Raw genomic sequence first — 14,471 nt, 5'->3', positions numbered from 1 at the left:
TTAACAGGTGTCATTGAAAAGTACATGCTAGGAGGATACGATTGCATTTTTACGTAGACAAGTAGCTATCATGACTTTGGCAGCACTGTAAGGAAAACAAATAAGAGCTCATCTTCCCTTCACCTGAATTGATCTGGTCAGTTCAGTCTTTTTAATCAAGGTTTTTTTCTCTCTCCTTATTTAGAAATGAAAAAAGGAAGAAAGTAAATTAGATCACAAAAGTACAGACTACCTCATCTACAGCTCAAAACCCTGGTAGTTTATGAGTTTATTAGATCTTTCAATAAAATACAATACTGATGCTGACTGGCAGTATTGTCACAAAGAAGGTCTAAAGATTTTTCCCTTGCTTTTCATTTCTGACAAGTTAAAGAAATATGCCACTTAAATGGAGTGGCAGGGAGAGATCTGACCTGCTGTAATGCGCCTTTCCATTTCTAGCATCTCTGTGAACAATGAGGTAAGTTAAATCCAGAACTCTTCTTTCCTAGGTTTTAAAAAGGCAGCGAGAAAAATGAGATTTCCTATAAGCTCAGAGTCAAAAAGGAGTTTTGTTGTCTTTGTTGAAGTTATTTATACATTAATTTGGGTCCCAGTTTTGAAAAAAGCCCATGATTAACTTCAAGCATATTAGCATGTCTTCTGATTTTTAAGTCTACTTTTACATTTCTGAGGACAGGAAAGCTTAGCTAGCTCCATACGAACAGCAATGTCCCAGTACGCCTTGCTTTCAAAATACAGCTATGACAAAGCAGTGGCACAATTCTTCTCAGCGGCAAACAAGCCAAAATGTTCTGTGTTCAAGAAATGGACATGTCTAAAAAATTCCAACAGCATCATCAGGATCAGCTCAGTGTTGATTGTTCTTTGTGGGAACAGCATGGGCAACTGGCCCTGGCTATCTCAAGCATGGCAAGAAACGTCTTGCAGTCCTAAATTGCTACTGCCTGCTCTCCTGGTTAACACATCAGGTATTTTCTAGCTTGCAACCCTATTGATAGCAACATTTTACATCTGAGGACGGAGTTATATAAAGCTCATCTGAGATATGAGCAGCTCCTACTTGATATTGGAATAAACAATTGAGAAGTCATGGCAGCACCTCACTGGACCAGAGGCATTGACTAATTTGGTCTTCAAGACCAGTTTAGAAAGGAAAGGAGCAGAATATCAGTGTGACACTCCAATTAGTTCAATAAAAGTGAAAGCCTTCAGTTCTTATCATGAGTTGCCCACGTGGGCTGGCAGTGATTGTACATTGGTTCTCAAAGGAGGCTGCATTGTTAACTGCAACGTAATTATTGTGGGAAGTGTTGTCATGTGTGCAAAGGCAAAAGATCTGGTGCAACCTGGTGCATTTGACAGGCATACACAATCATTCCTCATTGTCTTTACTTTGCACAGATCGCCTTTTGTCATGTAAATTTTCCAGACTAGAGTAGGATAAATTGGAGAACAGAAGAGGATTTTCTTCACATAACCAGACGGCAAAGTAAAAATGAGATCCTTTGCAACCTCAGCAGATACATTTACTGCAGTCTACAGTGCCTTCTCTCTTGTTTTACCACTCACACACAAAGCCCCTGCCCAAAGAAAGAGTTCCCTTTGAGGATTCTAATCACAAGACATGGCAGGGGCTGCCCTGAGAAAAATTACAACAAATAGCATGTCGACATCTTTTTTATGTTTATCGCACCAACAGCACCAGCACCAACATATGAAATTCCAAAGGAACCACAGTACTGTTGTGGCAAAAGAAGCATCACAGCTAGCACTGGTCTTCTTACAGCCAGACAGATAATACTTATCCTGGCTTTAATTCCATAGAAATAAAGCCATTTCCACACAGGGTACAAATGACTTTCTTTGTACAAAGGGTCAAATCCTCATAATGATAACCACAGTGCAAACCCAGTGAAGGAGATTTATTTCTTCACTTAATATTAATGGGATGAAAATCTGGCCGCTAGGGATTGTGAGGCTGTAAAATATGCAGTAAACAATGATTTCATTTATATGAAGAATGAGTACTATATTAAATTTGAGTTAAATATTAAATGAAGAATGTATTAAATATTAAGATGAAGATTCTACACACGTATTGTTTGTTGCAGATGAAAATAATAGCATATACGGTTGAGACTAACTTATGCACCATTTCAGGGGCTTCCTGTTCTTTAGGGAATGTCACAAATCCATAGGCAGTCTAGATTGCTGGGCTTTTTTTTTTTGCGCAGTGTACAGATCTAACTTGTGTGCAGTTGATACCTTTTACGTTTGTAACTACACCTCAAAACCATATTCCTATCTTTCTCTGTAGCACACATAGTAAGTATGGGCTTATAAAACATTAGTCAAACACCTTTCAGCCCTTTGCAATGTATCTGTCGTGGGGAATAATCTCCTAGAAGACAGGAATCTCCTAGTAGAAAGTACAAAAATGCATGGTAAAAGCAAGGATCTGAAATGTATTTGAAGCATTTCATTAATATTTTTTCTTCCTTTGGTCCCCTTCTGTGTGTTTCTCTTCCCCGTATTTCTAACGGATGTTAATCACCCCAAGAGTAAAATTTACTCCTAGGCCATCTCCGTATCGATGATGGTCATACATGTTAGTCCTTGGAAAGCAAGGCAACCAAAACCACACTGTACTTCCTCCTCTCTCCAGAAAGCTACTCTTTCTTTTCCCACATCTAATTCGATGTTTGCTGTCTGAAGACTGCAGACTGTGTAGTAGAATATCCTTTTAAATAATGCATAAAAGATTACATGAGAAATTACAGAGGCAAAACATTACAAACTGCAACACAGGTTCTGTGGGCATGATATTCTCTCCTATTTTTTTTTTTTTTTATTGTGATAATAAAGTTTTCTGTGAATTTTCTGTGTCCAGAAATAATTTTCCTTGATGTGACTTAGCAGTATTATGAGATCAACTAATCTGATGGCATAATCGTTGTTAAAAGACATACAGTTCTGCAAAAGCATCCTACTCTGGTTTCTCTTCGCTGAGATGGAGAGATTTACGATCACTAGTAACTGACATTCATAATCACAGTTGTTTACTCTGTAAGCTGAATAACATTCATTACATAAACTTTTCTTTCTGTCAGAATTTCTTCTTTATTTAGACAGATGAGAACAGTGTTCTATCTCTCAGGACTGCATCTCTCTTTGCAAGTCACACCCTTCAGATCCTAACCTTCACAACAAAATCAATCAGGACTTAAGCTACCATTCATCACTTAAAGCTATTCCAGGGAAACCAAGATCAGATACAGAGGCTCGTTACAATCACAATGAAAATTCTTTGTAGTGTATGAAGACGATTGCCAAAATGGCCAAGAGACCTCTGCCTCTTATGTTCCCAAGAAGAGCTAGTTGTTCCTGTGACAGCTTCCCTGAAGAGACCTGTGCATTGTAGAATTTTTGAATCAGTAAATTCTTTGGCTTTTTGAGTGAGATTAATGAAGCAAAAATCAAACTGTGTTTGGAGGAAGTTTTGGAGTCACATACAGGAAAAGTAAATCAATTAAATATGTTAACCTGCAGCAGTGATTTCCAAACACTGATCATTTTAGGAAGGAGCCCCTATTTTAATTGTCTGCATAGTTCTAGTATATTCTCTGATAAAGATCTCACCTTGAAAAATGTTCAGAAATCAACTGATTTCACAGAGATTCCTGTATATTCTCATGCTGGTATTTTCACAGAGTCTTCACATCTCACAGGAAACTAACCAGAAATTAAGGAAATTAAGGAAATTTCAAACCACAGCAAGTATTTTGTCTTCAGTGCCATAACTGCCTTAATTCACTAAAGTAAGCAGGCAGTGCTACTCTACTTATCAGTTGGATCTTCTCTATCTACTGGTTCAGTGTTTTGTCATCCTCCCACTTAACTATAACCTCTCAGGTCAGACACCACCAGAAGGTCAGCAGCTGTGATCTCAGGGGATTTCTCTGCTCTGATACATTTTTGGTATGGTGATGGACAATTACCTGGTCTGAGGCAATTCAAAGGACTCTTGCCATCAGATTCCAAACATCTTTTTGAAGGCAGTCATGCTTTTTGATGCCTTCTTTGGAATTCTAAAGTTCTTGATAACTTGAAAACTTTTCTGAAGAGTGTGATGGTGACTTACTGTATATTTTCTGAGAAACTTCCCTCGAAGCTTGAATGACATTTTTTAAGACAATTAATTTGGTTGGAGTATCTGGGACTCTGCAGAGTCTACTGATAAAAGACGTACAAAGATCTTCATCGTATTCCGTGTTCTTATTGCTTCTGACAAATTCTGAAGCACTCAACTTTTTTTGCATTTTACCCAGTCAAGGATGACTGTCACTCATCAGTCAAGGCTCTGGAAATGGATCCCGTGCTGTGCTGAGAAGTTTTGCTAACTTGAGAACAAATATGTTGTGTTGATATCTCTGTTTTGATACCCTACTCAGCCCATAGGAATAAGAGTTTCTGTTAATTTGGGTGAACTTTTTGGTAACCATCACATGCTTTGCACTGACACACAGACGCCTTTACAACAGACATCAGTGGTTCTTGGCTTAGGGAAGTTAAGCAAATGGCTGTACGTGGCTGTACTATTACACTTGATTGGCTCTCTCCAGCAACATTCATGGCTAAACTTCCAGATTTCCTTCAGCATGTGATGCCCTGCTCTTACCCTCACAAAAGACAGACCCATGACAGTGACAGCCCTCTTGCCTGTTAGCAGCTATGAGTCCCTTCATTGTAGTGCAAATCCATATCACATGTACCAAATTGAGCACCATCAAAACTGACTTCCAGACCAGCCTCCATTACTCTCAACATCTAAAGTCACTTTCACAAAGACTATTAACAACAGCAGTCATACATTTACTCAGAAGTTTCCAGTTCTTCTGCTAGAATCAGATGTTTCACCCCCACCATCTGGTGTGAAGACATACCCACATTGCTAACCGCATACCCACATTGCTAACAAGCAACTCTTCTGTGATCTTCAGCACCTCACCCCTTTGACAGAGGAGATGATATCTAATTGTGCCTATTGCCTTTCAAAATGGTGAACCTGTGCATTGTAATTTCTGAAGAGTACACTCTTGCAGTCACAAACAAACACAAACAAGGTTCATTTCTTCTCATAGCCCACAGAATAAACGATACTCTATTAGTCCTAACTTTTATCAACATGATAGGATGCATACACGTTGGAGGAAGAGAGGAAGAGATTAGGCAAACTGAGGAACAGCTATCATTTAAAAATACATAAATTTTCCTTCCATACCTCCATTCAGCATGTCAGGGTAAAATCCCAGTCTTAGTTCCTGGAATTGAACAGAAGTCCTTGGAAACAGAATTCTGTTTATATAAACTATTATTGCATGTCAAGATCACTTCAACTATTATTGGGATATAACCCAGAAGTGTCGCAGTAGTTCAGTCCCAATGCTCAGAGGAAAGTCTTTTGTGGGCAGGGGGGGTTGTACTGCAGAGCACTGCACTTCAAGCAGACTGAAAAACACTGAATAGCAGCCAATCTTTTTTCACTTTTGAGCATTTCCTTTCCTCTTTAAATGTCCTATGAAATTAAGGGAAAGGAAATCAGTGCAACCTTCTCTAGGAAAGACAAGGTTACTTTTTCTTTTACTTTTTACTGTAAATGAATTCTACTGTGACTAGAATTGCATTCAATTTCTCTTTTCAATGCTTTGAAGGAGTTTGAAAGGTTTATTCTGCTTCACTATAAACAGCACTCAGCAATATTCGCCATATAACTTGGTGCATAAATCATGAACCAAAAGAGATTATGAAGAGTTAATTTATTTTTACTAGATTTAGTCTATGCAGCAGGGGAAGCCTCTTAACTCATACGAGGTAATAAAGTTGCAGTAATATTTTTCCATTCTGATTCTTTACGTGCATTTTTCCAGTATAAAAGATGCTCAGGGTGTTTTTAAGGCTCTGTGATGTTGCACATTATTTTATTCAATTCCTACTCCAGAGGGTTGAGTTTCCAATAGTACATACTCCATTGCTGCTACACATGCACATCCCTGGTGTCAAACAAATAAACATAATATAGTAACATGAACTTTTTAAAGCATGTGCACTCTAATTTCCTCTATAACAGTTTTGCACCTTCCCAGTTAAGCCTGCAGCATGTTGGTGTTTCAGGCTTGGCTGATGTTTTCTAGCACCTGAGTCTCTGCAAATCTACCCCAGGATAGCCCTGCAAGCTTTAATCTATTCAAAACACTAGAAAGGATTTGCACTGGTGTGAAGCTGGGATAAGAGAAAGGAATCACATGTGGATATGTAATTACTAGTAGCAAGTGATTTGCACTGGGATGATATTTTGCTGTATTAGGGTTGATACAATTCCAGTTGTAGCTGGCAATCAATGTATCATAGTTGTGGATCACACCTAGGGGCCCCATATTTAGCCACATCCCCATTAGGCTGTAGCTACTGGTTGCTTGTCTCACCCTGAAAATGAGAACTGCAGCATTTCAGTGTGCTATGAAGTGTGTTTGGGTACATCTTGGTGCAGAGGAGTCCTGAGAAGCACTACTGGTTCTCTTCCCCAGATAACAGTGATTCATTTCACACTGAAGCCATTAATTCCGGTTTAGTCAGCTGTGAAAAAAGACATAAGTTCTCGTGTGCCTTTTCTTTCACTGAGTTAGGACTTCTTCTCTTGTAAACGAACTTACAAGACACCACAGCTATCACACTGCCTCCCGTGATGTACAACGCCTGTTTGCACAGTGGTATTGTGCTATTACCATTCATTTTGATAGCGTGTTTCCTTCCTCTCCCCTCAGTTGGTTCATCTGGATTGTTGCCAAGATGGTTGCCTTGGAAACTAATTAAGTAAAGCCTCTGGTTAGAAGCAGAGTTTCAAGCATTAAACTATTTGAGAGACAGATGCAGAAATTAAGGTAATGTCTGTGAAGACGAAAGGCTTTATCCTTTATATGGAGAAGAAAGACCTACATTAAACGCCAGAACTGAAATAAGGCAATTTCTATACAACACTGATTTTTAAAACCTGGAAAAGATGTGCGATCAGGGATTTTAAAACCAAACATTGGCTAAGAAGAGGTGAAAGAAGATTCCCAGAGCTGTGAGGAATAGGGAGATGGACAGACGCAGCAGGACAAAAATTTGAGGAGATCACATGTTGAGCGAGTTGCAGCCAGCAGTTCCTTCTCCCCCAAATATTCTCTACCTTTAAACGATTTCTTCTGAATCTGGTTTTTAAAAAGTACCAGCAAAGCTATTGAAAGACCAAATCCTGTCCCCACAGTCCAAGTGCTGCGTGGGAAGCACCCATGTGTACATTTACTTTCAAAGAACATCAAATGTGGCAATGAGAGGCTATCACAAAATGGCCCTCAGGCTTGACTTTTCTGCTGAGACTGCCAGCAAGGGTAACAATTAATGCCAGTGCAGGAGCATCTCTCATGATGTGGACATGGGCTTAAGAATGAGTGGGATGCTCACAGGGCTTTGCGAGGGCAAACGCAAATGCACAAATTCTGTGTGCTGAAGCTGCAGAAAAAGGCAAACTGTGCAGCAAAATGTGCCTTCACAGCTACCTATTAGCTGAAATTCAAAGCAAGGACAGTCTCTCTACGAGTAGAATGGTATCAATTTAAATATTGTCTCCAGGATAATGTTCAGGATAATGATTGACTCTACACCTGCAGCAGTGTAACTGAGAAAGGATTCTGAATCACTGTACGTTTAATGGCAATGCAGAGGTTGCCGTATAAATATCTCTGTAACTGTATAACAGCATATTGCAGATGTTGTGGCAAAGATATGAAAATACCAAAAGCAGATGCATGTCCGTGCATTGGTGTGCACATTTATATCCCATGAGTTATCACAAACATAAAATGAGTAATTGCTACTATCACAGGAAAATAAAAATTCTGAATGACTTGAGGTTCATATGTCTCTGGCATAGGAAATCAGATTTGCTTGGCAGAGGTCTTCTCCATAAGTCAGCATGTACATTTATGGAAGGACACTTTGCATTAATTTTTATTATTACTGATCAGATACATTTAAAACTGTTCTTTAATGCTTCTTGAACATTTTCAATATCTGTGTGCCATTACCTTGGTCTGTGGGATGACCAGTACTCAAACTGTTCAATTCCTGTAATTTGGAATCTGCCTTGCCTTGTGAAGTCTGGGTGATGGCTTTGGAGAGCCATTCCTATTTACAAATTAGAAATTCTATCCTCAGGTACGTGTGCAATGTGCCACATGTGGGGCAGATTAACCCGAGATGTTGCTTCTCTCTGCTTTAGCAATCCATCTCTAGCTCTTTATTAGTTTTACAGCTGAGAGCAGTAGGCCCTTTAGGCAGATACAGCTGTCAGTTCTGACATACGCCCATTTTTTTACTTACCTTTTGCTAGCTACAGTCCTGAGGGTAACTGTCTCAAGTAGTTCCCTTTTGCTTCCCACAAGCCCAAACAAACCTGAAACTCTCTGAATGTGAGGGGAAAGAAGTGACCTGTCACTCTGCTTTAGATCCCAGTTTCAACAATACTCATGGGCATCTAATGAAGGAATGCCCTAAATATTAAGTTTCTAGTTCACTGGAAATATAAAAATGAACTGTACCACTTTCTGAATGATGTTATACAACACCATACATACTGGATGCTCACTCCTTCAAGTGTCCCATTGTGTTTATAGGCAGCTATTGTTGCTATTTTTGATGACTACTGGTGCAACCTAATGCTGTGTTTTTGCATTTATTTTTCTGACAAATGGCAAAGCTGTTTTGCAGCAAGCCCAGTCCTTTGTGATCTGAGCAGCTATGCAGAGGGAGAAAAACTTGGAGATAGTCTTCTTAATCTCAAACGTTCACACTCAAATGTCAAGTCACAGTCAGTGCCAGGATGGGACAGAGTTCAGTCAATCAGATTACCCTTCTTAATCCCATGGATGCTTTACTTCAAGTCATCTTTGACAGTTTCATTATCATTGTAAAATTTTGGGGACTGCATTCTCTGCTATAATATTACTTCTGCTTTGTGAGATGCCTCCACTCAGAAAAGAGATTACCTTGGAACCTAACCTATATGGCTGTGTTTGGAGATAGTACCCTTTTGATAAAAGCACACGGTCTCTGGAATAATTGGGTCTTTTGTAAAGTTTTACCATTTTGATCCCAAATGGAGTTTCTTCCTCCTTATTTTCCCTCAGGAGCTTTACTTCTAAATGGACACAAAGCCACTCTAGTCTGAAATACAGTCTGTTATCTTGGGAATAAGAAAAAACACATTTTTTAACTCGAAAACATGCCTCCAAATACACGGTCGAATAGGCTAAAGCTTACTGTTAGTTCTCAGAAGAAAATGTTCAGTTTATGAGAACAAAATATTATATCTGTCCGTGAAGGAATACAGTAATATTTTAGCACCAAGGGAAAAGAAGTGTGGGGAGCTTATGAATTTTGCATGACGTAAGTGTTGCTATCTGTATGCTTGAGAGGCCACTAGATGATTAAATTGGATATAGCTTTGTTGTGCAAGAAGTGATATGGATCCACATGGTAACAGAACTATAGGGCAAATGAAGAAACAGATGGTAACCAGGAGAGTGACTATTGATTTCTGTGCTTCCTTTTAGTCCACAGGTAAGAAGATATAACTAGAGGTGATCTGGGCACGGTATCCACCTTTATCCACAATATGAAGCCACAAAAGGATTCTCTGGGATGCTGAACGAAATCGGATGTGCTACACAGGGAAACCTCACACAAAACAGGTTATCCAGAAAGAGTGCAAACTATGGTGTCCTCCTTCTCTTCCTTTACATTCACCCACCAGGCAAAAACCTTTCGTGGGTACCAGCCAGCCCTGAGGATAGAAATACCTCATATGATAGGCATCAGAACTTGGAAACAGTTGGACAGATGTGCCAGACATTAAAGGCATGTGGAATATGAAGGTCACTGTCTCACATATCTGCATGTCACTGGAGGTAGGTACAAAATATTCCAGTAAGACCTGAAGTCTCTGAAGAAAATCCATAGGTAGGTATTTGGTAAGCCTACACCTTTGGAAGAGAGGTGCATCCTTGTTTGAACTGGTTGAGAAAAACATCAAAGGAAGAGAACTGCACTCACTGACAAGCCTGACTCTTGAGAAGAGGTCACTCTTCTTTAATCTGAGCACTAACACAAAGCCACAATATGTGATTTCTGGAGCAGAGACCTGACAAGTTGCTGAACAGTCTGGTAATGTGCCTAAAAGTCTGATAGCAAACTCAGAACGTGTATAGATTGTTCAGTGGTTTATGATCCATTTATTTCTGCTATGATTTGTGTTCTTAAATAAGACCTATTTCCATTTATCAAATCTAGGTTCCCTAACAAGTGCTGTCCTTGCAGAATGAAATGGCAGTCGCCACACCTCCAGGGTGTCTGTAGACAATCACCTTCCCTGGGGGCAGGCACTGCTCCTGGGGGGAGCCTTGAGGATGGGCCCTGAGGGGTCCAGAGAAAGAAGGATGGAAAGGGTAATGGTGCTGAGGCAGCCTATGGCAACAGCTGTGGGAAGTTTGTCCTTCAGATCTGTGCCATCACAGGCAGGGAGCACTGATGGTTTCCCCTTTTCTCTTGCTGGGTATACCTGCAGTGATGTAGTCAGCATGGAGATGTTACTGCCTTGTAGCTGAGCAGCCCCTATAGATTCCATGCATAGCACTAATCTGACTTTCTAAACTGCAATCAAACACAGATTTGAAATATGCAAATCCAGAGTTATCTTTCCCCTCAATGGTATGCTATCAGCAAACACAGTTGGCTATAACGAAGACAACTCACCATTCCCTTGAGCAAACTGGATGGCTGGGTTTAATACTGCACGTATTTGTGAAATTTTTTAGCTACCTTATGAGAAGATAACAAGGAAAGGAGATGAGATGGAACAAAATGCCTAAAACCAATAGTTATTCAGCTGACAATCTGGGGACCTACATTACTGACTTTCCCTGCAGAAATTTAATCATTCCTCTTGAATTCCAGATTAAAAAACAAACATAAAACTCTGGAAAATGTTGCCAGAAGGTATTTTTAACACGAGGCACCAGCTAGCGATATGCTTGGACAATTTTTTTGTCAAGTGAATGGTCCTGCTGAAATAAATGGGATAATATGCCTATGAAAGTGTTGCACAACTGGAATCCACTTGTTGGACTTCTAATGAGACAGGATTAGTACCAAAGTATTTGTCTCAGAAGCTACATTTGGTTTGCCTTACAGGTTTTTGTTTCCTAAACAAAAAATTGTAAATCCATTTCTGATACTGCAAATTCAAACAATTTTGCTCATGAGTACCTTAAGGGAAAATAATTATATTACATCCATGGGACAACACACGTGACATAACACTTGCATGTGAAAATGTCTGACAGGTTTGATTGCAAAGCAATGGACTAGCTGTATTCAACTGCTTGGCTAAAGCTGATTGAGTTACAAAGTCCAACCGGAAGGAAATTTTTAGATCTTTTAGAAATACTTCAGATTATTTTGGATAAAGATTTCATGAAAAGTAAGTTCAAAAGACGGACAGTGAGCATAACAACAGAGAAAAGCCTCATTTAACCGTACAGGGATGGGCTGTGTGCAAACTGAAGGCAAGAGAAAGGGCTACAACTATGCCAAAGTGTGAGCAAACTATTGTAGAGTTCAGGGATACCTGGCAGCCCCAGCACCAAATCTTTAGTTACACAGATGCTAATAACATGAATAAAAAGTGGAATCAAACATTCAGTAAAATTATAACTTCTTTGTCTTTCAGCTTCAAATGGCTGCAGAAAGAAGAAACATTTGCCAACTCTTCTGCTAGATCATTTGCTTGGTGCTTGGCTTTTGTGCTTGGCTTTGAAATGGTTTGACTATTTTTCTCTCACTTGCACATTATAATAAGATGAGTGAATAAAATGTAAACGGACTTAGAAAGATCAAACAAAGTGCCTATTTTCCAGCTGAGAGTGGACCCAAAGTGTTATTAATCTTGGCTTGGGTGTTCTCTTGCATCACTGAAAAAAGATTGGGCTGTAGACTTTTGCAAGAATATAAGCAAAAGGAAGAAAGGAAAAGTTAAGTTTCTTACAGTTCATGAACTTCCCCAAAGAGAATAGCCACCATATTGACTGAAAATTACAGTGTAGAATGCAATGCTACATGTTAGTATTACAATCATTTAGCAGTAGAGTTTTGGGTCAGCATGGCCTTATGCTATGCTCTTGAGACAAAGCTCCCTTCTCTGCCTGTTGCTGTCTATCACCAGCATCTCTGGGACCTGTGGCAGTGATTCATCCCCACACACCAGCCCTCCACCATACCTCAGGGCTGGACCAAAATGGAATATATTGGAAGAAACTCGGTGAATGTATCTTTTGCATTTCCAGGATCTGTTTATAGCAGTGAGGTCAGCTTGCTACTAGTATACAAGACAACGTTTCTAAAAGAATGCTAATGCTTCATGAAATTTAAATGATACTTTTGATCTATTCTGTATCGTAAATCCCCAGTTAAATTTATGAGTTGGTCGTAATCAGAGGGTTTTTCAGTCTTAAGACAAATGAATTTCCACATGTCAGTGATAGATAGCCACATAGATTAGGTCCTGTACCAACCTTGGCTAGGTGGCAAGCCCAGGCAGAGGCACCCTCTCTGTTTTTGCTTCCCATGATGTCTATCTGTTCAATACCTCTTCAAGCATGCTGTGCAGAGAGGGATGCAGGTATTTTGGATTGCAACCTGGCACGGCTGTGGGTGAAGAAGGCTGGGCAACAGCAAACTAGTGACTCAAAACTGGGCCCTCATCAGAAAAGGTGAATTCTATCACCTCCAATTTAGGCTTGTCAACAGCTCCAGCAGTGCAGAGGGAAGGGATTAATGTCCCCAAAAGCACTAAGGAACAGTTTGGACTTTTTGAACCGTTTGGACCAGTTGAATTTTTCATCAGCAATATTTGCATTTGAGAATTGTTTAACTCGCCTTTTATTTCCTGTCCCATGTTCCATTTAACAAACCACATCTGCCTGGCACTCCCTGCAAGAAACCCTGGCAGTAGTAATGCTGCTCTGGTGGATGAGGCTTCAGAATCTTAACCTACTTAAAAATAATACATTATTAACATTTGGAAAAAATATCACAGAGACATTTCCTGGTAAGTTACATGTAAGTACCGCCACCAACTGTGGACATCAGTGAGGAATTTTAACTTTACTAGGTAACTGGCTGGTCACTGGGACTCAAACCTTTAATTATTTAATTTAATTAAATTTAATTAATTTCTAGGAATGGACAGTTATGGAAACATTAACAAAATGTATCATTGAGAAACCACAGTTCCAGAAAGTTTCAAAAACATACCTGTTCCAAAATGGTGTTTATTCTGTCTACTTCACAGTCAATTAAGTATCTTTTTTCTTGTCGTCTGTCCATTTCCTCTATAATTCTTCTGAATTCTTGAACATCCTTTATGCTTCCTACAGATCTGGCTGTCACTTGCCAGTTGTTTTGAACTGCTGCTTCCATAATTGCCTGGAGAATGGAAAATCCTGTAGCAGGAGAGATAATGCAGCCATTTAAAATCAGAACAAAAGTAAAAACTACTTTGGATGTTTAATAAAGTGTTTGCAAAAAATACATCATCCAAAGGGACACAGACCAGCTAATAATCTGGAATTGTTTCATTACTTGAGAGAGCTACAGCGTAAGGACCAGTTTCTTATTTCTGCTATGCCACTGCCAAAGTCACTGACTTCAGCAGAACTGTTTGGTGGTATACGACTGTGAGACGCATCAGAATCTGTGAAATATATCATATTATGACCCTCTCAGGGATGTTTATAGTCGCACTGGGGTTGATGCCAGCTGAGAATAGGAGTCTGCAGCCATTACTTGGGCAAAAGTCCATCAGTTTGAAGAGCCGGACAGAAGGGGCAATTTGCCTGTGCAGACTGCAGCAATGGGTCATTAACTGGCAAAGGTCCAAGCACTGCACAAGAATGCCAATTAAGGCATTGTACCAGCTATTGGAGCCCTGAACCATGAGAGAATATTTTACTGACATTCACTCGGACTTCAAAAAATGTTTTTTAAATACGGAGTGTAGCAGCATTAACTCTACTTTCAATGCTTCTGTTGTGGTAATACCAACTTATTCAGCAGCCGAAACAGCAGAGAGAATCAGCATGGACCAACCAAAGGCTGCACTGTGGGAAGTTATACAAGCAAACAACATTTCATTTCTTGGGAACAGCTGTGCCTGTGCTGCAGGAAGAACTCAAATCCCCAAGTGAGAGATGGTGCAACTGCATACGGCAACTTCCTTCAAGTCATGCCATGCAGGGGAGGCACTGAACATAGATTTGCATCCCTTTATTTCTGTATGTAACTGAGAATTTGGTGAATTGCCCGTTTTGATT

The 14,471-nt window shown here is 39.7% G+C and overlaps 1 protein-coding gene across 2 annotated transcripts in view; it reads right to left on the bottom strand.

The window, feature by feature from the left end:
* Window positions 1-14,471, bottom strand: part of GRIA3 (glutamate ionotropic receptor AMPA type subunit 3) — a gene marked incomplete at both ends in the record, with an annotated part of 142,461 nt that overhangs the window by 60,541 nt on the left and 67,449 nt on the right. For both annotated transcript variants that reach the window (XM_079542008.1, XM_079542007.1), the window contains one exon: window positions 13,414-13,601. In XM_079542008.1, the coding sequence (XP_079398134.1) occupies window positions 13,414-13,601 (188 nt within the window). The remainder of the gene's footprint in view (window positions 1-13,413; window positions 13,602-14,471) is intronic.

This window comes from Tetrao urogallus (assembly GCF_951394365.1).
Source record: "Tetrao urogallus genome assembly, chromosome: 13".
Taxonomy (NCBI): Eukaryota; Metazoa; Chordata; class Aves; order Galliformes; family Phasianidae; genus Tetrao; species Tetrao urogallus.
Note: the sequence above shows the minus strand (reverse complement) of the source record. Positions and strands in the feature narration are given on the sequence as shown.